Source organism: Rhinoderma darwinii, chromosome 4 (genome assembly GCF_050947455.1).
Source record: "Rhinoderma darwinii isolate aRhiDar2 chromosome 4, aRhiDar2.hap1, whole genome shotgun sequence".
NCBI lineage: Eukaryota > Metazoa > Chordata > Amphibia > Anura > Rhinodermatidae > Rhinoderma > Rhinoderma darwinii.
The window spans coordinates 196,615,872-196,641,969 of NC_134690.1; the positions used below are offsets into that span (position 1 = coordinate 196,615,872).

The 26,098-nt window shown below is 37.8% G+C and overlaps 1 protein-coding gene across 1 annotated transcript in view; it reads right to left on the reverse strand.

Moving 5' to 3' along the window:
• Window positions 1-26,098, reverse strand: part of COL12A1 (collagen type XII alpha 1 chain) — a 150,054-nt gene that overhangs the window by 26,205 nt on the left and 97,751 nt on the right. Inside the window, exons 38-51 of the mRNA XM_075862036.1 lie at window positions 22,189-22,318; window positions 21,566-21,685; window positions 20,288-20,434; window positions 18,070-18,186; window positions 17,697-17,843; window positions 17,304-17,378; window positions 16,593-16,732; window positions 15,764-15,887; window positions 15,484-15,627; window positions 13,139-13,303; window positions 12,193-12,231; window positions 11,960-12,098; window positions 10,865-11,007; window positions 10,152-10,261 (exon numbers count right to left, since the gene is read on the reverse strand). Of these exons, the coding sequence (XP_075718151.1) occupies window positions 10,152-10,261; window positions 10,865-11,007; window positions 11,960-12,098; window positions 12,193-12,231; window positions 13,139-13,303; window positions 15,484-15,627; window positions 15,764-15,887; window positions 16,593-16,732; window positions 17,304-17,378; window positions 17,697-17,843; window positions 18,070-18,186; window positions 20,288-20,434; window positions 21,566-21,685; window positions 22,189-22,318 (1,740 nt within the window). The remainder of the gene's footprint in view (window positions 1-10,151; window positions 10,262-10,864; window positions 11,008-11,959; window positions 12,099-12,192; window positions 12,232-13,138; window positions 13,304-15,483; window positions 15,628-15,763; window positions 15,888-16,592; window positions 16,733-17,303; window positions 17,379-17,696; window positions 17,844-18,069; window positions 18,187-20,287; window positions 20,435-21,565; window positions 21,686-22,188; window positions 22,319-26,098) is intronic.

The window sequence follows — 26,098 nt, forward strand, 5'->3', positions numbered from 1 at the left end:
AGGATGGACTTTATTAGTAATTGCCTTAGAAACCATAATTATTTCCAGCATACTGGACAATCCTCTGTAAAGTAGACCTAGTTCGATTTTATCCCATCTGACATTCTATTGACTATCTGTATTATGCTGCATTCTCATTAATACAAAATAAAACCATCCACATAATGTTCTTCTTGTGCTATGATTAGTTAAATAAGGAGAAGAGTTGGTTTCTTGAGGTGAAACATGAGTCTCATGAGCTTTTACATTCATGGTCACTTATTCATGATCTATAAAACCATGGAAAACGTGTTGGCACCTACATCTATCTATCTATCTATCTATCTATCTATCTATCTATCTATCTATCTATCTATCTATCTATCTATCTATCTATCTATCTATCTAATATCTATCAATCTATCTATCTATCTATCTATCTATCTATCTATCTATCTATCTATCTATCTATCTATCTATCTGATATCTATCAATCTATCTATCTATCTATCTATCTATCTATCTATCTATCTATCTATCTATCTATCTATCTATCTATCTATCATCTATCTAAACGAGGAAATAGACGCAGCACTCCAGGAGTAGTTGCAAAGATAGTGATTTATTCACCCATGTACAGAAATAGCTATGTTTCAGTCCTCTCAGCAGGACCTTTGTCAAGCCAATGAATTTTGGCTCGAATTGCTTAACCCTTTAGATGATTGACAGAGGTGGAGGGCTTCCTCTGTCAGCCTATCGGCACCCCACATGCCTATCGCCGGGGTCCGTTGCTTTACTATGGCAGCCTGGAGGCCTAACCATGGCCCCCAGATCTGCCATAAGCATCTTCCTATTAGCCCATGCCAGAGGTATGTTTTTCAAAGCATTATCTAAGCGATCAGACAACCACTACTGCAAGTCCCACTAGGGGGACAAAAAAAAGTGCAATTAACTATTTTTTTTCATTGTTAATTTTTTTTAAATAGTTCACCATAAAAAAATACATATTTGGAATTGCCACAATTGTAACCACCTATAGCATAGAGTTAACTTGTTCTTTTTACTGCACGCTAAAGAGTGGAAAAAAACACGAAAGACAATGGCGGAATTACAGCTTTTTTTGCATACCCCCCCCCAAAAAAAATTATAAAAATGCATCAATAAATTATTTGTACACCAAAATAGGACCAATAAAAACTTCAATTCGTCCCGCAATAAACAAGCCCTGATACAGATACGTTGACTGAAAAATAAAAAAAATCTTCGGATCTTAGAATGCAGCGAAACTTTATTTCTATAAAACTTGTTTTCAGTGTGCAAAAGTACCAAAACTTAAAGAAACCTATACTTATTTGGTATCACCGGATTTGTACTGACTCCTTGGTAAATAGCAGAAAGAAAATGCAAAAAAACAATAATGAATTGCGGTTTTTTTTCTGCATTCTCCAAATATAATTTGTCCCGCAAACAACAAGCCCTCATACAGCTAAATCCACAGAAAAATAAATATGACTCTTGAGATGCAGTGGAAAAATGAAAAATATTGCTTGATCCTTAAGGTATTAAGCGGCTAATTTGTCAATATTTTATTAGATGTGAAATCTTAAGTGTTCGAGGACTTTTGTTCTCTTTTTTTTGTTTGTTTATTTTTCATCTTTAGGGACATTTTCGAAAAAGAATGTAAAATAATCATGCACAAAAAATTACTGCACATTAAGTGTAAATAGTAAAAAAATGTGCAAATTCACTCAAATTGAATTTCTTTAATTCTTTAATTCAGTCTGCTGTATTTTTCCAATTAAATTTTGATAAATACACTAAAAGCAAGAACTTTTGTTTTTTTTCCCCACCAATTCTGATCAGCTGTATTTGAACATTGGTCCATTCTGTGTACTTTTCTGTATAAATTTTTTTTTCATATGGACAATTAACTAGAAATTATTTTTCTTAATCTATTCTGATTATCAGTCTATTTTCTTTCTCTAAGCACAGAATGAGATCTTAAAATGCTGGTTTCTGATAAAATATTCTGATGTCTGTGACACAAAGCCAAAACCAAATTCCATTACCGGTTTCCAAGGCTATTTTGAAATACTTGGCATCAAGTTGAAATAAAAAATACATTTCCTTACATGTACTTTGGAAAAGCAGCTTTAGCCATTTCCTGTGATGTGTATACTGCAGTATGTTTTTCATGGTAGAAATTTAGACTGCCTATGCATATATGTATTATCTCTTATGTATTACACAGATAATAACTACATAAGTCTTGTTGACTTATGATAAAAAAATTACTTAGAATTTATATTTGTGCAAACTAAATTGTAATAACAACGTTTTTAAAAACAGTATGTAGTATAAAAGGGCTACTGCCCATAACCACACTACCACAAAGTCACTGAATTCTGATAAATGTAACATTACTCTGTGAGAACACATATGGTTTTCTTCCAATAAACCACAGACAAATCCTCCAAGAGACTGACTTTCATTTATTTAGGATTTTTTCACTAACTTCTTATAATTCAGGTACGCGGATTATTGGAGTTTTTTCCGTTGCCATGAAAACAGCCATCAACATATAACCACAAAGGCATTGAAAGACTTCTCAAATGTTGGCCTCTTCTTCAAGCAATAGACCACTCTGGTCCAGCCAACCACAACTAAAACCCTATGCGTAAACTTATTCTTCAATCAAACGCATGACATCACAGAAAACTGATTGTACCTCACCTTTTTTTCTCTACCCAAACACGGGAGTAAAAAAAGAAAATGTAATGGTGGCTCAGTGGTTAGCACTTTTGCCTTGTAGTATTGTTGTGCTCTCCTTGTGTTTGAGAGGAAACTGAAGTACCAATAGGAAACCCACACACACTCCGAAAGTATACAGGTAGGCTAAATGGCTTCCTATGACATTGGCCCTAGTGTGTGTGTGTGTGTGTGTGTGTGTGTGTGTGTGTGTGTGTGTGTGTGTGTCTGAGATAGGGCAATTTGATTGTGAGTCCCATTGGGAACAGAAACGAATGTGGGTGACGATAAACTCTGAGTGCTCTAGAATATGTTGGTGCTATATAAGCAAAAGAAAATAAAAAAAATCTTGGAATCTACACCCCATCTATGAACACTGTCAGAAACCCAAATAAATGCCATCAAAGTACCCCAATGGTTGTTACCACAGGCTACGTGTACAGTAGTGGAAGGAAAAGCATTTCTGACAGCACAATACATAAATAATAGTGACAACTTGGACAAAATATACCACTAATGCCTGCTGAGTTTACAACAGCAGTATGAGACACACATTCCATAAAACGAATGATTCCTTCCACTGAGTTCCCCTATTAAATGCACAGACCAAAACCCACATAAAAAACACTGAAAGAACAGTATACCACAAAAAAGAGCAACGGAATATTTCAATGGCTTAATCAACTGCTTGACTACAGCAACCAGAAGGTAAATTTATGTGAGATCCATGGTTTCCTGAGAACATGAGAAATAAAGTCTGTTTGCTTTTCAAAGAGACTCACATTTCAGTCTCAAGGATAAAGCCAAACATATCCCAGCAGTAAGTGACATCCCAAGTTCAGCAGCTAAAAAATGGCAAGCCATAAAACTCCCTGGTCTACGCCAGATCGTTCCTTCCATGCCAAGTTTAAGCTCATTATCTTACTCTGGAAGACTAACAATCGATAAGAAAACAATTAGAGGGATACTTACTATATCATAATGTCATCATTCTTAATTTACAAAAGCAACAAAGGGAGCTGTATAGTACAAAAGTAGAGAAAAGTCAAACAGAAGCCCATGTCGTCATTCAACTGCAATTGTTAAAGGAGGTTTTAATAAACTTTTTCTTCATTGGTGGTAGAGAAAGCTAAACTCATAGTGATGTAAGATACCTCCTCGAAGGAAGAAAACTCTCATCAAAATATGAGAGAAATTAAATTTAGCATGCTTTCATCTGAACAACCTTTTTCTATCTAAAATGTCAATTTGACTATTCGGATAATACTGTATTCACTAAGTAGCAAATTTAAATAATTGAAAGGGGTTGTACTGTTTTCCTTATTTCGAAAGGAATTATTAAAAGGGGTGCAGAGCAGAAATCCACTACAAAGAGGACCCGACGCATTTGTGTACTACAAGAGGCATGCATAGAAATACTAATTTCTAGGTATTTGAACAACAGGACCCCCATGATCAGCGCATCGTCAGGGTAAGTGACCAACGACAAGCGGGTATCTACATTAGGATATGTAGAACTCTCCTGTCTAGAAAATGAAATAGGCCTTAGATTAAACTAGACTGGGCCATGAACAATGACTGGGATTCGTAAAAGGGATGTGTAGTTTAGAAAACCCAATTTTGTTTTACCCTGATCAAAAATATCTTGAGACATCATTTTCACCGGAGGATCCTGCTGGGCCCTGACATAAACTATTCCGACTTTACAATGACTGACATCTAAAAAAAAATAGTTGTTAAAAGTGCGGAGCATATATTTTATTCCGTAATTATTTTTCCTGACTTTTAAGACGTCTTTAGGCCACTGTGATTTATCGTCTGTAGGAAAGACACACTTTAAAACTGTAAGGTGTCCTGCATATTTCACCGAGCGCACATTCTGTACTGGCATAAAATACAAATCACTTCATTCCAAATCTATCTGCGTAGATGTTGATCTTGCCACTTTGTCTGTCTCATATATGACAAACACTATGCACTCTAAGTTGTGCAATTTTTTTGCCATTCTTATTCCAAAACTACAAAAAACAGGCAATGTAAGGCTACATTGCAACTGCTTCCTTAATACTCTCGGGATCAAGGTATGTAAGTAAACTGCGTCTAGCACCTTTTGCACACAAATCCATTGTACTTATAATACCGTAAAAGAGAATTTTGCAACTTTTGACAGCATAGTTATTGAGCTGCTTTAACTCAATATACTGTATATACAGAAAAATAAAACATCCCAAACAATTTTCACATTTTGTTAAATTTATCAAATTTACAGCCAAGCTACCACAAGTCAAAGATAAAGCACAGACCACCACAGACGTATCACTCATACAGCTCTTATTCTACTATTTTCATTGAGCCCCTACAGACTCATTAAAAATATGAATAAGAAAGAAAACATTTAAATATTTAACACTATCACTTGGGTCTTGAAAGCAAAATGTCCACAGTACTTTGTCAAACACCATTCAAGGTCTGAGCTGTTGAATGATGAATGAGCTAAAAATCATCTTATTCTTTAAAGGCTATGTACACCTTTGAAATCATTTATTTTGTTTGTTTTTTTAATAAAAACGTCTATCAGTGTGTTCGGTTCAACTTTCAAAACACTTTTTATTAAAAATAATTTTTACCTTTTGAGATACAGCTGCTTTGTATTTTGTATACAGAGCAGCTGTATCGTGCGCTAAGACCTGAATCAGTGAAATCAGTGACAGCGGGGCCTGTGTGTCTCTGACAAGCAGGATCCACCTGTAATCGATCACGTCTAAGTTATGAACTTAGACGTGATCGGTTACCAGCTAGACGCTGTCGGATTCAGGTCTCAGCACAAGATACAGCTGCTCTGAATACAGGATATAAAGCAGTTGTATCTCAAAAAGTGAAAATAATTTTTAATAAAAAGTATTTTGAAAGTTGCACCACACTGATAGACATTTTTATTTAAAAAAAACAAAAACAACAATTTCAAAGGTGTATATAGCCTTTAAGGTCAATACATAAATCTGTACTAAATGATATCCAATACAATATAATATTCTCTTATCCATTGAGACCGTACCTATTTTGCCACAACAAATCCTGGGGAAGATGCACTGGTGGCACTTTATGAACATGCGCCAGAGCCACTTCTGCATACTCATCTCCACGGGATTGAAAAGAACCAGCATAGTCACTTGCTTACTAAAATGACCCATTAGGCAATATCAAGGCCCCATGCCCACTTTCGTTTTTTCCTTCAGGGTGCTAGCCGTTTTTTTGACGGCTAGCACCCTGACCCATTCATTTAGATGGGGCCATGCACACTTCAGTTTTTTTGACGGTCCCGTTGTTCCGTTCCGACAAAAGTAGAGCATGTCCTACTTTGGTCCGAGATTCCGTGACCGTGGGGCCCCTACAAGTCAATGGGTCCATCAAAAATACTGAAGGCACACGGAAGGCATCCGTGTGCCGTCCGTGTGCGATGGAGCCATTGCCTAGCAACGGCCGGGCGGGCAGAAGTACACATAGAGAGAGATATTGCACTGCACTACTCGGCAGCCCCTTCTCTCTATCTAGCACTGATAGGGAGAAGAGGCTGCTGATCAGTGCTGGATAGATAGCGATAGAAAGAAAAATAAATTCCTACGTACCCCGGCCGTTGTCTTGGTGACGCGTCCCTCTTTTGACCTCCAGTCCGACCACCCTTGATGACGCGGAAGTCGATGTGACCGCTGCAGCCTGTTATTGGCTGCAGCGGTCACATGGGATGAAACGTCATCCCAGGAAGCCGGACTGGAGAACGAAGCAGGGAGTTCTGGGTAAGTATAAACTTATTTTTTTCAGAGATAGGGATTTTTAAAGAAAACATTAGTCGTCCAAAGACAGGCAGCACTCCAAGTTTTAGTGAAAAAATGGCTTTTATTTAGCCCTTGTGAAACGTTTCGGCTCAGCGTATGGAGCCTTTTTCAAGCATTCAAGCTGTCCAGCGGTAGTCACTGTCCAGGGTGCTGAAAGAGTTACTGCCGATCAGTGCAGCCTCTTCTCTCTATCCAGCACTGATCGTAACTCTTTAAGCACCCTGGACAGTGACTACCGCTGGACAGTGAGTACCATACGTGGTGCTCGGAAACAGAAACACGGAAGTGTACACGGAGTACACACGGAAACCACACTGATCCAATCAGGGACACACGGATCCGTGAAAAACGGCTGTGAAAACGGTGATGGAAGTGTGCATGAGGCCTATGTTTCTTTACCAGAGTTTGACCTCACAGACCACTAGGTCATAAAAATTAACAACAAATAGCGTAACCCAATATTTTTTTTTACAAAAAGTAGTTTTTTTTGTTTCTTCACGCCTTGACAAAGACCCTGTGAGGTCATAATGCAACACCTTTTTTTCTACTGAAAATCCCAAAAGACTCAATGTTCATCTTTTCATGGATTCCTACTTTGAGCTTTGAAGACTCTCTATGAAAGTTCAGGAAGTTTCATGAAAAGTTGTTGCATAAACTTGATCCACTATTGCTTGTAGGGCAAATGCGTAATTCTACAATTAATATGTTATGTTGTAACAATTAGAACAATGTTCCGTGTTGAATTCTATAAAAGGTTAAATATGTCCAGAAATTATATGAGTAATGTGATCCATTATTTATTTAGACAGTGTGAACACCATGTGTGAGCACGCTGTTGCTTGAATGTACTAGACAGCATCTAATTTGACTCAAGTATTAAGCTTTTACATTTGGAATAAGACTTCTTTTATGTTCCAGTAATCTTTGCCATGGACTTTTTTTTTCTTCTAACGTTTCATATATTGGACTGATGATAATTGCTATTTCATAAGATTTAGTTCAGAACATATTGGATTGATTACTGTGCAAAGTCTGCTATAAACCACCCTATCCACTACTGGGATTATTAGATTTATAATGCTCCGGTAATAACAATCATCCCCAGGGATGATCACATTGAGTTTTAGTAGCTACACAAAGCTTTATGTAGCCCCCTCCCGATTGTTCTTATGTGGAATTCCCACAGTTCATGAACACACTATACTTGGCAGAGTTAAATAAATACCAGTAGTTAGATTATGTTTCTGCCCTATGTGTTAAGCATGGATTCAAGTGTTAATCCTTTCATGAAAGCCTAGAATGTTAGGATTCGTTCACATATCTGTTAGGGTTCTATTCTGACGTTCCATCAGAGGTTTCCATCAGAATAGAGCCCTGGCTGACACAAACGGAAACCTTAGGATTCCGTTTCCATCACCATTGATTTCAATGGAGACGGATCCGGTGCCAATCATTTCCGTTTGTCTCCGTTGTGCAAGGGTTCCGTCAGTTTGAAGGAATCTATAGCGTAGTCGACTACGCTATTGATTCCGTCAAAACGACGGAACCCTTGCACAACGGAGACAAACGCAAACCTTTGGGACCGGATCCGTCACAATTAAAATCAATGGTGATGAAATCGGAAAACTATGGTTTCCGTTTGTGTGTGTCAGGGCTCTATTCTGATGGAAACCTCTGATGGAACGTCAGAATAGAACCCTAACTGATATGTGAACGAAGCCTAAGACAGGGACTGGGAATTAAATATTGCTCATTAAAATACTTAGACTTCCTACTGTTCCTTATGTTTGGCTCACTAATTATCAGCTTAACGGGGTTCTCTGGAACCCTAACATTAATGGCCTATCCTTTGGATAGGCCATCAGTGTTTGATCGGTGGGGGGTCCAATCAGCACAATGAAGGGGCAACGACACTCCTTCAAGCGATATGTTCCCTTCATTGTTTACTCAGGGACAGCACTTGAAAGAGGGTGAATGGGACAAACAGCAGTACCAGGCATAGTTACCAGTATTGAAAAGCCTATGTGGTCCCTTTGTAGTGCAAACCTTCGTGGGGTCCCGCCACTGATTAAATATTTATAGCTTATCCTAAATAATTAAAACTTGGTTTCGCTACAAGCTGCAGCAAGAAAATATTTGGAATTTTAAAAAGTCCCAAATAGTAAAATAATAAAAATACATCAATGCAATAAAATACATTAATGCCTAAAACCCAGAAAGACCAATGTACTCCCCAACCTTGTTATCTAACCATTAGGACAGTCATAATAAATCTGTTATCTGTCTAGTACAGCTTTGTTGTCGTAGTTGTTGACGCACAGAGAATAAGCACGAGCACCTATGTTGCTTAAGACAGTCCTTCAGTCCACATACAAACTTAGGCCTCATGCACACGACCGTAGCCGTGTGCACGGCCGTGATTTTCGGGTCGGCCGGCTGCGGACTGTCAGCGGACTGTCAGCCGCAGGCCGCCCGCACATGCACATGGCCGCGGCCATTGTTTTCAATGAGCCCGGACCGCAGAACCGGGCCGTAATAAGACATGCCCGTGCTTTCTGCGGTCCGGGCTCCCGGGCCGTGCACGGACCGCAAAAACTACGGTCGTGTGCACGGCCCCATAGAAAAGAATGGGGCCGCAATTCTCCCGTGGATTTTCGGGGGAATTGCGGCCGCAAAAACACGGTCGTGTGCATGAGGCCTAATAAACTAATGTCATCTGAAAGTGGAAAATCAATCTTTAAAAAATTTTTTAAAACACAAATTTGATTAACATTCTTATGAATATGCACATCAAGCTGGAAATATCTACATGACTCTAATTTATAAGCATAGACGTAACTAGAAACTCCAGGGCCCTAATGCAGTTATGTATTAGAGCCGCCTTGGTGGTAGTGGGGATGTTGGGCCTAAACAAGTATGAGGACTTGAGTTTGACTACAACCGCTGTACCTCTTATAGTTACATCCCTGTTTATGTATTAGAGCCCAACAACCCACTAGCAGGTGCTAATTATAATACTGATGCCCTCTTATGTGGTAATGGGGCCGTTGGGCCTAAACAGGTATGAGGCCTTGAGTACCACTGCAACCTCTGTACCTATTATAGTTACACCCTATTAAACAGAATGTCCTGTACCCAATTTTTTTACTTTTTATGCAGGTATTATACACACTAGCAGATTAATATTTCTCAAGCCTATAGGTCTCTTTAGTGGACATCAGGCAGCCGTAATGTGTCTGCATCTTAGTGTCTCTCTCACTGTTGGCCTCAATGAGGATCTAAGTTTGCTTCAGTAGAACCACATGCGGTCTAGATCTTGCGTCCGTAATATGGACTTATTACGGCTGTCTGAATGCAACCTTATGAGAATACATGGAAGTGGCTTCCAAGGATCCTATGTGGCTAATAAGCACTCATTAGTTGCATACTAATTATACAGGGTATATATAATAGGGTAGGTGACCTTTTGATAGATCCCCTTGAAAAAAACTGAGATAGTCCAGCACGTATTCCTTATTAACGTATTCCATACTAATACATTTTTAGTGCCGATAAAGGTTTTCAATTTGTAATAAAGAGGAAATGAATTACCTTGTGAAAGCTTCCATAAAAGAGCTTCTTTATTTCATCGCCATCAAATGTCACTGTCTGAGTCTCTCCTGTAGCTCCCTTGTTAAAGAATGAAAGTGTTTTTTTGGATCCTAGAGAAACATTGATGTAAAATATTGTTATTTTATACCAAAGAGTAACTAAATATTTAATTAATATAGATTCCTGAAAGCAATTTCTACACAAGACATTATGCATGCAAGTGTCGGAGGTGTGCGAAAAAAACAAATCTGAGCGTCGTATGTGATTTATCATGCATTGAATGGGAATTCCATTTTTATATCACATTTAATGTGTCATGTATTATATGGTCATTTAAAGACCATTGTCTGGTTGATCCTTTTTGAGACTCTGCTGCCACTAAACAAAAAGATTCCAGAATTTTAAGCCGGAAAGAAAAATTAGAGCTGAGTGACGGGCGCACTTAATCCCACATGTAACTTTCAAGGAAATTTGTGATGTCATAGAAGATACAGTTTTGACCAATTTATCTTTCGGCTTCAAAAGGAAAGTGGAAAAATCCAAACATTTGACAGGTCAGGACAAGTCAGGATATTCTCTTTTACAGTACATGTACGCATATTTTGGGTGTTAAAATAAGTGAAGCCATTAATGTCATTCTCTTATCAACATCTCCACATTGTAATAATGCAAAGAAAAAACATTAAAAACACAAAAAAAAGAAAAGTACTCACCATCCAGAGTCACTCCTGTCATTGGTTTATAACCCTTGTCTGTAACCTGCCATATTGAAAATGGCTCATTGGGGGTTTCAGGGAGCACACGGAACAATAGGATGATAGTGTAGGATGATGGTAATCCTTCAGGATGTAGCTCCCTATATACAAGATTGAATGCATTAAGTAATGAAACCTGATGTCAATTTTTTTGTTACTGAAAATAGTTCTCAATGAGTTTAGTTCTTATATTCATGTATGCCAGTGTAATATGTAGTAGTGAGCTCTATTTCAAATATGCAATAATTCTAATTCAGATACTTTACAGTTATCAAATTAATGTACAAATAGTAACACTTTGATACGTTTTAATATTTCTAGTATGTTACTGCAAAAAGTCTTACGAGCCAAAACACTTGTATTTACACAAAACATGTTTCAGAGATAATTCGAGTTTATGCTCTAAAGTCGATTTCATATTTTAAAAAATCAACTCCTAGGTTTCGTCTTAAGACTATTCATTAATAGTATGTACAAAATTGATAGTATGTAACAATTTTCCAAATTTAAAATCCAACTTGTCTCCATTTAACTTGGCAGAATATTTAAAATAGAAACTTTGTTTATCTTCATATGTCGCTTATGAATGTTTAGATGCTACGTGGCTTGTAAGAGAGAATCAAAAGTCATTGAATTGAGTATGCAATGCATGTAAAGCCACTTTTAGGCAACCACTGAAAGTTACGGGTAGTCAGCAATAATATTCATGAACTTACAACTGCAAAATGGATGATAAATGAGGTTTTGTTGTATGGGACCCAGAAGGACAAAGCACTAGAAACAATCTTTTCAAATATCCTCTGTGCTATATTTAATATGGAAGCATCAAACCGTTATTTGACAGGTATGTAAGTGGCTACCCAAGAAGTGATCTAGATACTAGTTGGTTACTGTCATCAGTTTTGGTGGTAAATACTGTTTTTCTACAAAGGAGAACGTTGTGTGTCTTGATTTATTGTGTTAACGTGATCCACCTCTCTTTAGTATTACTTTCTAAAAAAGCCTACTTTATAGTAGTTTGAGCAGAACATCTTAACACTGTGGTTTACTTACGTGGTAGGTATAGAGAGGAAGGCATCTTTCTGAAGATTGTATGCAGGGAAACTGTTCAAAGAACCAGGTTGCATGGAGACACCATGGACAGACCCATACGTCTTTTCTGTAAGGTTATAGGCCTCTAGCATCCTAAAGCCTTAGAGAGAAACAGAAATGTGAAAATAATGCACAAAATATGAGTCCGAAATATCCAACCATTCAAGAGCCAGAATGTAAGAAGGATCTCTTACCAGGGGATGTGTAGCCATCAAGGTAAATAAGTGGGCAAGCTGAAAGAATAAGCAATAACAAGATGACTTCATCTACATTTATAACTTCAGTACCTCATACATGAGTAATGTTACCATGGCTATTGCAAAACTACATCATTTAATATATAACTCTAGTCTTGCTTCTACTCTGCACTTGGTATGCATTACATGATGTATTTCTTGGCACCATATTTATTGGCCACACTCTAGAAAGTGTAAAGAAGGTTCACATCATTGTAAATGGAAGCAAAGATCACCAAAGAACACAATATGTTCTTGTTATTGACATTAATTTCCTGATGTGTCATTTATTAGAATCTTGGAGTGTGGTCTGATAAAACTTTTTCTGGCATGTTTGACATTCCTAGAAATAAGAAAAGCTCAACTTTCTATTGGGCACCTGTTTCCTTGAATTTCTTTGGCATGTACTTAGAGGAAAGGTCGGCATGACCCTATTCATTTGTAATTGAATTATTGAGTCAATACTTGTTGATGGTTTCTCTCTGATCTACTAATCTCCAGCCAAATTCAAAGTAATTCTAATATCATTTGCAATCTTATGCAAATAAACATTAAAAACTGGCAACATGAAAATAATTCTTGGAAACAGTCAGTACTTAGCAAACAATGTAAGTTATTCACACTAAGATAAATCAATATATGTTCTACTGTAAATCTATTATAAACCCCTTGATGGAACATATATGTCTACTATGGTATGTTTAGTATTGCATTATTGCCTTTCCCAGAAACGATCCAGGTGCTTTTCAAAATATTAAATTGCTATAAAGTACAATGAAAAATAGGTGGATGGGGATAGCGCATGTTCTGTTCAGAGTATAGCACCTTCTCGTTCTTTGAACTTGTAATAAAGTATCATGTGATGAATAACTGCGTGGAACAATTTCATCAGAATTAAACTTACTTGAAGTTGCAGTCTCACAAACAAAGGTGATCAGATTATCTTCAATCTTCTCAAAAGCATCAAAGTCATCAACAATGAAGACATGGCGTTCACTTGGTTTACTACCAATATTTGTAAGTTCGGTATAATCCACATCAGCCACTCCAATCACAAATACGCTAAAGCCTGAAAATGACATAAGACATTGCTCTCACAATGGTTATCATTACATCTGTATCTAGAACACTGAATACATTCATCATTTGCAGGGTTTTTAATCTCATGGTCATTTACAGCGTATACATCGTATACAGGTAAAAAGTTTTGATGAAAATGCCGAGGAGAACAAGAAAGGGGAATTGAATTTCAAAGCTGTTTCTATCCCCTAATGCCTGAGTCGCTGTTACTTGCAAAGGGAGCAATTCAAGTAATATTAAGAAATCTGCAAATAAATCAATTCTCTAATATATAAGCAAAGGTTGCCCATTATGGGTAAAATGTGGGTCTTTAAACTGCTTGTTCACATTTCAATTTGCTTAACATGATCAAGCTGTGATTTATTTTATTGGAACATCTTGACTTACTAGAGGGAACACTTTGTAGTTTTACAGTCTGTGTTACACACATTATTCTCTAAAGAAGTATGCAATAAAAAAAAACTAGTTATAACTTTAACCCCTTAATGACCTGAATGGCCTGAAAAGGTCTTAATGACCAGCTACATATTTCAGTTGTTACCTCTCTGCATTTCAGCAGCCATAACTTTTTTATTTTTTCATTGACGTGGCCGTATGAGGCCTTGTTTGATGCGGGAGAGACTGTATTATTCTTTTTTCATAGTTTGGAGGTAGAAAAAAAAAATTTTTATGGCGTGAATATAAGAAAAAGCGATTCTCTGCATCGTTTTTCTTGTTTATTTTTTATCCCGTTCACGTTTCACGCTAAATAACCAATTAGATTAATTCTTCAGGTTATTACGGTCGTTTAGATTCCTAATATGTGTAGATTTTTTTGCTCTTATTTAGTGTAGGGACAATAAAATATATTTTATGCAAAATAATTACTTTTTTTTACTTTTTTTTATTTATTTATTGTTACTTTTTTTTAATCCCATTAAGAGATAACTTTATTTATAACTTTATTTTTTACTTGTAATGTATTAGCATACTCCTGTATGCTAATACATCATACTGTGTCACTATGACACAGGCTGCTGTTAGGGCAGCACATAGTGTGCCCGAACAGCAGGCTGAACAGACAGCCCAGAGGGATTCCCTGCTCTTTGATCACATCACCGGGTTTCCGATGACGAGGTCAAAGCATGCGATCAAAGGGTTAAACAGCTGGGGTCTGAATGTTTTCCGACGCCAGCTGTAGTTAGTAGGCTACCCTAAGATCAGGAGCTGTTAGTTACAGCTCCTGCTTAGAGGATGAGCGCTCATCACCCTCTTCTACAGCAACACCAAAAGTCGTCGCTGTAGACTAAGGGCATGCACCACCTACCGCCAAGAGACAGTGGGTGGTCGTTAAGGTGTTAATCATCAAACTGAGAATAGAGTTAAGAACCATTAGTTTATTAAAGCAATATGGCCAGGAGTGCTTCTAGCACTTTTGCTGCCTGAGGCCTATTGTGAAATGCCATCTCCCCAAATTATAGATGGAAAGTGCATGTGTACACTGTATATCTGAAGTCAAGGGAGGACATCACTACTCAATATGTCTCAATATAGTGCACGTTTGTTCGTCACAAGGGCCTTTTCAGGATGCGGTGGCCTTATGGGATATCCCTTGTGTGTTCTAAGGGGGGCATGTTTGGCCATCAGGTTCCTCACCCCCTGCAACCCTGGCTCCCCAATCAGGGGGCAGCCGAACCTAGACTTTGGCTCCTAGTGGACACTGGTGTGGGTTCTCCCTAAGCCTCGGCGAAGGGAGGCCATTGATCCCTGACTCTTGTAGGGTTTTCTGGCTCAGAGAGTTGGGGAAGGTTTGTGGAGGCCCTTCTCCTTTTATAGAGGGCTTGCGATAGCCACATGCTTGTGCAGTTTTTCGTGTTATATATATAATGCAGAGTTATTACTAGACTAAATGTAATACTTAAATTAGTTATTTAGAGACTATCAAACTTCTCATTTATTGAGACATAAATGTTAGAGGATAGGAGAAAATATATATATTTTAAGCTAGAAAAACCTAAAGAATGTTCCATTTGTCTCATTTCTACAACTTTTTGATCTTGTATATTTATATGGTCAGGGGAAATATGTTGATAACTTTTATCTTGGAATTACAAATTAGATATTATACTCATTATATTGGGCTTCACGATTGTAAATGTCTTATTCAGTATATTTCTAAGATAATCATACCGGAGTGCTGAATATCCATGGCAGACTTCTTCACGTCATCCTGGGATCGTCCATCAGTCACTACTACCAGTACCTTGGGAACAGATCTTCTCATTCCATTTTCAACAGTCAAAACCTTATCACGTACAAACTTCAAGGCTTTTCCTGTAAGGAATAATTTTCAGTACTTAACATTCTCCTTGTTAAGCCACTTTGTTGTGCATTTTGATGAATAATGCTAACTTATATGATGAAAGCCCTGAGCCATGCCTGTCTTTATGTATGCACATTTATAACATACCTGTTTTTGTGTTTCCTCCCTTGTATCGGACATTAGCTAGTGCACCCAAAGCTTGTGATTTGTCGGAATAAGTATTCAGCTTAAATTCAGTTTGGGCTTCATCACTGAACTGTACAAATGAAACCTACAAGAAATCACAGAATGAATGTAATATTTATATTTTATTTGTTAATACAATATATATAGATAAATATGAATTTTACACTGATACTGCGCAAATGATATATTTCCATTATTTTATATAAGCCTAGGAAACTCAGTAAAAAGATTTACTGTGTGCAATGGTGTTATAGGAATCAAACATATTAGCTAATGGTGCCATCCTGCCCTCTACTGGGCCTTCTTCTGTTTCATGTTATATCTAGCAGTGAATTATGTTGCACTGGCATTTTGGCACTATAGCACTATGAGAATGACAATATCACCCAATGGAAGTAACTAATATAGGATGTACATACTCAACACCGTAGACAACAGTGGCTTACAATCTAAGGCTCTCCAGCTGTTGTCAGACTACAACTCCCAGTAGTAGGCTGTCAGAGCATGCTGAGAGCTCTAGTTGCTGAGTATGCAGACTACTAGTATACAATGTTCTTATAGTGCACAGCAGGTATGTGATTATTGAGGAACACAAGTTGAATCTTACAGTTAAATTCCTCAGCTTTTATTTCTGCCTTCCAAGTTCTAATACAAATTTTAATATTTTGAAAATGTATGGATAGAAATAGAATTATGGATAGAAATAGAATACAAGCTTTAGTGAGGTCCATTTTTCTATAAAAATGTCTTTGATAATTCAGATCTGATCATGTGTTGCTATTAATCTCACCTGGATGCCCGCGGGATTGATGACATCAAAAGCTCCAATAGTGTTAAAAATAAATTGTCTGACTTTATTGAAATTGTCATCGCCAATACTCCATGAACTGTCAATCAGGAAGACAATATCAGCTTTTGCCCCTTTGCACACTGAAAAAAAGAATTATGGATATCAGTAATTGTATTATTTTCTATCGGCAATGTTACCTGAGGAATAGTAATAAGTAAAGACACTCTAGGGGGAATTTGTTAACTTTTCTATGCCAGTTTTTCTGGATTAGAAAAGTGTCAAACATCCCCAAAAATGTTACATTTGATCTATTCCTGTCGCGTATGCCACTTTACACTTAACTAAAGGGGTCGTGGCCACCTTCTGTATGACACTGGCAGAAACTGACATCAATAATGGCGTAAATTTTCACCAACTCATGGCTGCCATCGATTTTCATTTTTTGGCGCACAGACGGCCAGAGATGTGCTTCATTTATTATGAGGCGTGTGCCTAATAAATTAGGTGCTTTTTACCCCAACATTCTTTATATTAAGATTGGTCTATGAAACGCCACTCTTAATAAATTCTCCGCAATGTCATTTATTTTCCTAATATAACTTTTTAGTACCAATATCAACTAATCTTTACAACTAATCATACTCTCAAAAGAAGTAAAGACTAAGCATAGCCTAAATACACTTCCCATCTATAATGTGATATATTGCTTACCTTCACGGGCTGGAGGTATAGTGGGAGGTGGAGGAGGAGCAGGAGGTTCAGTTGGTGATTCTGTTGGCTTTATCACTAAAACGTAAGACAATTCATATACAGTAAGTAGTGTGGGAAAATAAAATATTATTTAGTATCCATTATTCATACAGTGCCAACATACCCTTTTTTGTTACACACAGAATATATCCCTCACATCAATGCCACTTCTCAGTGGGGCTCACATAAGTTATTGCTAATTTAATAATAAGTCTATTGGCCAATGAAAATGAATGAAAACCGATATAATCTTCTTTATACTAAGATCCCAGCATTACGCAACAACTAGAATTTACAGATTCAGTGTCTGTTTTATTCCCATCCACATTATATCCCAAAATATCATCGACTTACAAGTACGTTCTTTGGTTGAAACTCCTCTGCCCTCAAGGTTTGGTGTCTGTACATAGACTGTGGCAGTATATTCAGTGTCGGGGTTCAAACCAGTAAAACAATTTGATGACTCCGATCCAGTCACTGTTATTTCTTGTCCACGAGTTCCTGTATAGTATAATAATTATGAATGGTTATGTATTCTACAATAAGAAAGACTATTTTCTGCATTACTGTAACAATCACCAGAACCAACATGCATACAAAAGTATTTTATATGTATTTTAGATTTATATTTGTTCATTTTTGAATAGTGGTAAATATGTTGCTTGTTCAGCAAGTATTGTGTTTTGTTTTTTTCTACAGTAAAAATCTAAATAACAACTGCTCTTACCGTCAACTGGATTTAGCTTGACTCTATAGGAAGTTGCAGCTCTGTGAGGAGTCCACCTAACACAGAATGAATCCCATGAGACTTGGTAGCTTGTCAGTTCGGTTACATTTAGGTACACTGCAAATGGAAAGACAGAATAAAAATCACTCAGAGACAAGAGTAATGCTTAATAATGAGGTATGCTCCAAGTCACAATTCTTTACGGTCAAACTGCAGAAACCTGAACCTAAATAGCTGTCAAAATATGAGACTGCCCTTCTCACATACCGCATAGGCCTTTCTCACATGGAGAGGGCACTGCCTTACATACAGTTTCAAAACTTCTGCATTTGTGGTTATCTTAATAGTTATATAGCATCCTACCTACACCCGTTTGACAAGTGGTATTAAATCAAACCTCAAAATTAAAGGCGTTGTCCAGACACTGGGTGGTTTTTCACACTGATGACCTATCTACAGCATGGGTCATCAGTATATGGTCGGTGGAGGTCCAACACCCGAACTCCGCACCTATCAGCTGTTATGGCTTCCTCCAGTCAAAGTATAGCGGCCATGCTGCAGTATTGCAGTTCTGCTCCTATTCAAGTGAACAGGAGCAGAGTTGTAATACTGCAGCATGGCCGCATACAGTATACGGAGCCATCTGCTTGCGACAATGGCCACTGCATAACATCCGATGCCCGGAGGCAGCCGGAACAGCTTTCGAACCCCCACCGATCATATAAAAACCGCCCCAAGCCCAGGCAACCCCTTTAAAGAGGCTCTGTCACTAGATTTTGCAACCCCTATCTGCTATTGCAGCAGATCGGCGCTGCAATGTAGATAAGAGTAACGTTTTTATTTTAAAAAAACGAGCATTTTTGGCCAAGTTATGACCATTTTTGTATTTATGCAAATGAGGCTTGCTAAAGTCCAACTGGGCGTGTATTATGTGCGTACATCGGGGCGTTTTTAATTCTTTTACTAGCTGGGCGTTGGGAATGGGAGTGTATGATTCTGACGAATCAGCATCATCCACTTCTGTTCATTAACGCCCAGCTTCTGGCAGTGCAGACACACAGCGTGTTCTCGAGAGATCACGCTGTGTCGTCACTCACTTCCTGCCCCAGGTACTGCATCGTGTCGGACGAGCGAGGACACATCTGCACCAGAGGCTACAGTTGATTCTGCAGCAGCATCGGCGTTTGCAGGTAAGTCGATGTAGCTACTTACCTGCAAACGCTGATGCTGCTGCAGAATCAACTGTAGCCTCTGGTGCCGATGTGTCCGACACGATGCAGGACCTGGGGCAGGAAGTGAGTGACGACACAGCGTGATCTCTCGAGAACACGCTGTGTCTGCACTGCCAGAAGCTGGGCGTTGTGTGTGAAGAGAAGTGGATGATACTTCTCGTCAGAACGCCCAGCTAGTAAAAGAAGTAAACACGCCCAGATGTAACGAACACAATACACGCCCAGTTGTACTTTAGAAAGCCTCATTTACATAAATATAAAAATGGTCATAACTTGGCCAAAAATGCTCGTTTTTAAAAAAAAAAAAACGTTACTCTTATCTACATTGCAGCGCCGATCTGCTGCAATAGGAGATAGGGGTTGCAAAATCTGGTGACAGAGCCTCTTTAAGCTTTTAACACAGTCTTATAATAAACTGCTGCAATCTAAATGTTTTCTAAAACGAAAAAAGCATTTGGTTAGGTTCACCGCTTATCATTTGGCAATGAACAACATAACATGATTCAGAGAAAATAAATAAGTCAGATAACAGGATGTAGGTAACATGACTCCCATCAGACGAACGGATTAAAGTTACATCTACAGCAATATTTTTAACCTGCAAACAAGCTGCACATGCAATCCCCCTTTTTAGACCCTCTAAAGTCTAAATCATAAACTGGATAGAAAAATCATGGAACTAGGTCCAGATATGAATAAACATATTTAACACACAACTTGCAGAGGTAATGGTTTCCCTTATCCTGTTATGTCAGGCCCAGCTCAGGGAGAATTAAAGGCTGCAAGATAGTACTTATGCCAAAAGATAAACTATAGCATTCAAGAGTTGTGTTACAAATAGTCTTGTCTTTGGTAGAACAGTAAAAAAAAAATAGAATACGTCGAGGACACTGTATGAGCTGCCCCAATAACTCTAAAAAGGTACTCGACTTATTCTGTAATGGGAATAGTTTATGTTTGGTCATTTGTATAAGCAGATGACTTACAGGTTGTTCCAGGTCCCTTGAGTGGTCCACTTAGTCCGGTGTCATACTGAGCATACACCTGAACATCATAGGTAGTCCCGGGATTTAGATTTTGTAAAGTGTATGAATTCACATCACCAACAAATACTTCCATAGATTCATCAGCATCTTCCCAAGAAATAGAAATCAGTCAGTTACTTAATTAATAGGGAATTTCAATTTAATGTTTAATCCACAAACTTAAAATTTGTCTTATTACTACAACCCCTTTTATATTAAGGCTGGCCTTGTGACCATTGATCCTAGATGGCCTTACATATGCCCAGCATCAGTATTGAGTGCCAGCCATTAAAATAAATGACTGACCATGTAATACATAGATGGGTTGGGTTTACCAAAGCTAAAAAGGGGGGGTCCTAAGCTGGGAACCTCTGTCTATTATCATTCATATGCCCTATTGATAAGATAACTACTTGCTATAGCAACTATAGTTGATCCCTCATATATTGTACAATATGCTTCAATGTGAAGAGAAGCATAACAGAATAATTATGTAGGTGTGCAGAAATATTTATGAAATAAAAATGGAATTAGGATAAAAAATGCAAAGTATAATATTTAAGGTCTTAACCCAATTTTACTTAAAACTTAATTGGCTATGTTAGAATACTGCTATCCACTTGCCATCCGCTTAGCACTGTTTCAAGGTAATTGTTTCTAATTAAGATAAATAGTCTAAGTTGAAGGCTACGTAAACCTTTGAAGGGAATTTTTAATTTTTTTAATAAACAGGTCAGTCAATGTGTTTTCTGTAACCTTATTATTAGTTATCATTAAAAATTAGCTTTATTTTTTTCAGATACAGAGCAGCTGTCTGTAACGCTAAATCCTGTTCCCGTCAGGTTAGTGGGACTGATGGGTCCAGTGACAGCGAGTCCTGCGTGTCTCTGACATGCAGGATCCACCTGTTATCTATCATATCTAAGTTATGAACTTAGATCTGATAGTTTACAGGTGAATCCTCCCACGGACACTGAATCCATAAGGTCCGCGGGACTGACGGATTCAGGCAATAGCGAACAATACAGCAGCTCTGTATGCAGAATACAGAGCAGCTGTATCTCAAAAAGTAAAATAAATTTTTAATAAAAACTACACATTATTATAAAGTTACACAAAACACACTGACCTGTTTATTAAAAAAAAATATTTTTGTACATATCCTTCAAAACATAAATGTAGATTAGAAATCTATAAATATATATTAATGTAAATAAATGAAAATAAAATTATAGTTACCATGTGGCTGGTATACAAGTTTATAACCAAGAACTGGGGAGGTTGCTCTGTCCCATGATACCCGGAATCTGGTGTACCATTCATCAGAAACTTGCAGATTTGTTGGTGCAAGTAAGCCAACTATAACATAACAATAAAATACATTATAACTCAAAATTATGGAAGCGATGCTAGATTCATAAAGTTAATTTTATACAAGTAATGAACTTTATAGACTTTAAAGAAGACATCTTACATGTGTGCTTCTATAGGCAAGAAAGTAAGGAAGAGAAGTGCTAGCCCGAGACCACTGAATGTACTGGATAATTGAGTATTCCTCAACATAATTCACACTGAAATATAGCATACATACATCTGATCCTCCCAATAATTATAGGCGAGTTACTCTATTTTAAGAAATTTTACAAACTGTCATACTCTGAAGATAATCTATTTATAGGTAGAAAGACTGAGAGAATTTAAAGGAAAATAAGGGATCAACAGGCATTTAAACAATAGGGACTTGCAAACACCCATAAAAACAGTCTAGAAGAAGTTAGTTATATAAATCATATCAGAAGTATCATATTTTTAATAAAATTGTTAAGCACATGCCATAGAAAAATACATTTCTGTTCTCTTACCTGTTCTTCCATTTCCAGTCAGTTGACCTCCATCACCATCTGCATACACAGCCACCACAGTGATTTTATATGGCGTGTCTGGCAACAAGGGTTGTAGGACCACATTGTTTCTTCTACCCGGTACCGTTGTCTAAAGGAAGTACAGTAGAAAATATAATTATACCTATATGCCGCATGCTGATTTCAGTGCAGTAATATGGTAAATCAATATTTTATACTCCAGCATGGAAAACCGTGACGAAGGATTGATGATAGAGATTAAGTATCATAAGAAGTAACAACAGATCATCCATTCTAAAGCTTCTGTATGATCCTTGAAATTTGTAAAAATTAGTAAGGTAAATCCCGTACTTTAATATTACTCAATCATTTCTAGTTTCAGTAAAGTAGGGTTGATATGTGCAACACGCACAATACATACCGTAGATTTTAGTTTAACAAAACCACTGTAGATACTGGAAACCAGACGTAATGTATTATACATCTGTTCTACAAAATGAACACTAAATATACAGTCATTTCAATAGAAAGCAGACGGTCTGCGAAATGTGGAACATATGGATAGAAGTGTTGCGACACGACATTGGGACTGGCTTGGACGTATGTCAGAAAACAATATAAAATGTCTGTTATGGAAAATGTGCTGCATTCTTAGGACCTCAGAGTATAAACGGTGCTTGAATGCATGCACAATGGTGAAGCGTTCAGCAAACCTTAAAATCAATCTCCACTTTTGTAGAGCTTGACAAGATTATACTACACTCAGCTTTTAAGAGCCGAGCGGAGTATAATCCCCATTAAGAACTGTCTGCCTAAGGCTTTACTACAGAGCTCCTGTGCATATGTTATCTCCCATGGGCTACTGGAAAATTCAAAAGGACTTCAATGGAGCCAGTCATTTAAAATTGGCCATATCGCTAGGGCTGTGGCACTACATGTCCCAGCTTCTTGCGCTCAACCCAGTGTTCTGGATATGTACAGAACATAGAGAGGGGTGTGATTAGCTCATGATCATTCCCCTTTTACTTCTTGCTAGTGGTACCATGGACTTAAACGTATCAAATTGGACATCAGCATTTTCTGAGACACACAGCAGGTACAACCCAATAGGAATGTTGGAAGTCATGTGATAGACACACAGGTGCTAAACTCATTAGAAGACAAAGCTCTGATACACATACTGTAACTGTAACAAGCCGTGCACCTGTGTATCCATCACATGACCATGGACAGAATTGTATCCATTGGAAGAAAACAATGAATGCTCCTACTGAGTAACAAGCAGAGATCTTGAAAATAAATTAATACAGAAAGTATTTTGGAAAATTGTATATCTTTTACTTATACAAAAATTAATTATAATTTGCTGAAACTGGACTATCCCTTTAAAGCATGAAAATTCAGGTGTGACTGTAGTTAACTCCAATATCTAAATTCTTCTAACTCATGTATATGAGGAGTTGTTTGTTGGGATAATTTCACTGTAGTATTATTTTATATGCACATGTGCCTGCCTGTAATATCTAGGGGAAAAGGTAGTCACCAGGTATTATTATTATTATTATTATTGTTGTTATTATTATTATTATTGTTGTTATTATTATTTATTTCAAAGCGCCATTAACCCCTTAGTGACCAGCCTATTTTAAACCTTAATGACCAAGCCATTTTTTACGTTTTTCCATCGTCTCATTCCAAGAGCTATAACCTTTTTATTTTTGCGTCGACGTAGCTGTATAAGGTCTTGTTTTTTGCGGGACAAGTTGTATTTTTTAATACCACCATTTTGGGGAACATATTATTTATTGATTAACTTTTATTAACTTTTTTTTGGAGGGGAATTGCAACGATACCAAATTTGTATAGTTTTTGTATGTTTTACTACTTTTACACAGTAAAAACGCTTTTTTTTCAAAATTATTTGTTTTTGTGTCTCCATATTTGAAGAGCCGTAAAGTTTTTATTTTTTCACCGATGTGGTTGTCTGAGGGCTTTTTTTTGCGGGAAGACCTTGTAGTTTTTATTGGTACCATTTTGGAGTAGATGCGACTTTTTGATCACTTTTTATCACATTTTTTTTAAGTCAGGATTCACAGAAAACAGCAATTTTTCCATAGTTTTTTATTACATTTGTTACGCCGTTCACCGTGCGGGTTAAATAATGTAATAGATTTATAGTCGGGGTCGTTACGGAGGCGGCGATACCAAATATGTGTAACATTTTTACTTTTATTTTGTTTTTTTAATAGTAAAGCATTTTGTAAGAGGAAAAGCTGGGTTTTTCATATTTTTTCACTTTTTTTTTTTAATTAACTTAATTAAACTTTTTTTTTCCTTTTTTACTAGTCCCACTAGGGGACTTTAATATGCGATTCTCCGGCATGATCTAGCAGGCATTCGCTCCAGGCAGACCTGGGGGCCTTTATTAGGCCCCCGGCTGCCATTGGAGACACAGACACTCGGCGATCGTATCGCCGGGTGTCGGTGGGATGAGAGGGAGCTCCCTCCCTCTCTCCAAAACCACTCAGATGCGGTGCACGCTATTGAGCACCGCTTCTGAGGGGTTAAACGGGTGAGATCGATACTAATATCGATCTCACACGGCAGAGCAGTGACGTCCCCAGCCCTCAACTGCCTCTGGCAGCTGAGAGCAGGGAGATTTGACGGCTCCCTGCTCTGTCTACTTTATCCTGATGCAGTGCCGTAAAAAGGCATATGCATCAGAATAAAGCCCGTTAGTGGCCGCCGTTAAAAGGCGTATTGGCGGTCACTAACGGGTTAAAGCACTAGTAGAATGGTGAGGTCCGAAGTCAGATTGTAGGTGGTCAAAAGAGAGTTGATGATAAGTGGTGGGATAGTTAAAGGTGGAAATGTTGCTCAAGGAGATTTGAGGCAAATGGAAGTAGTGAGTTGGCGCAATAGCTGGACAGAGAGGAAGCATCGTGGGTCGGGTTCTTAAAGAGAACCTGTAACGTTGAACATGCTATCTAATCTGCAGACAGAATCTTATAGAGCAGGAGAAGTTTTGTGGGAAAGGATTTAATATATCTTGAATTTTATTGATTTAAAACCTTCTTATTCTGGGCTTAGAAATCCAGTGGGCGGAGTGGCTCAATGATTAACAGTTATTGACGCATGTCCACCTACACATTGAAGGCTGTCAATCACTTAGTAGGACCATCTACTGGACTCCTAAGTCCAGAATGAGCAGATGTTAAAAACAATAAAATTCAAGATATAGACAAAAATATGTATCAATCTGCTCAGCTCCTCCTATTCTCTAATATTTTTCCTTCAGATTACATAGCATGTTTAACATGACAGGCTCCCTTTAAAGATGTGATGGTTACATGTTAAAATAAGGAAGGGAAGATACCAGTGGATAGTGGTAGGTTGACAAGATGGGTAAGAGCTGGGATAAACACAGTAGTAAAGTTGGGGATGAGGTGGGATCTGATTGGGTCAAGTGCACAGGAGGTGAGGTGCGATTATAGACTAGGGTGGGTAGCCTTTCATCAGTAAAGCAGGTTATGGGGAAGAGCACTAAGTAGTTGCGTAGTGGGCTTGCGGGGACTGTAGGTTGAAGCTGTTTCCAATAGTGTTTGAAATTTGTGGCACAATCCTCATGTGTTTTGAGAGATGTAGGAAGGGGAACCAGGGAATAGAGTAGGGAGGTAAAAATTAAAAAAAATAAGGATTTTCCTTCTCCATGTGCTTGAGTGTCCTAACTTTATTGAAGTCAATGGAGAATCCAACAATAAAGCTCGGCGATAAGGAAATCTCCAAGAAATGAGTAGAAGGGCATGAGACTGAGAAAGGCACTATAGCTCCTTCATTCTAGTGATCTCTGAAGGACCTGGTCCCCCATCAATGTTTATTTCTGAAATGACTCTGTGAAGTCAGTGGTGAA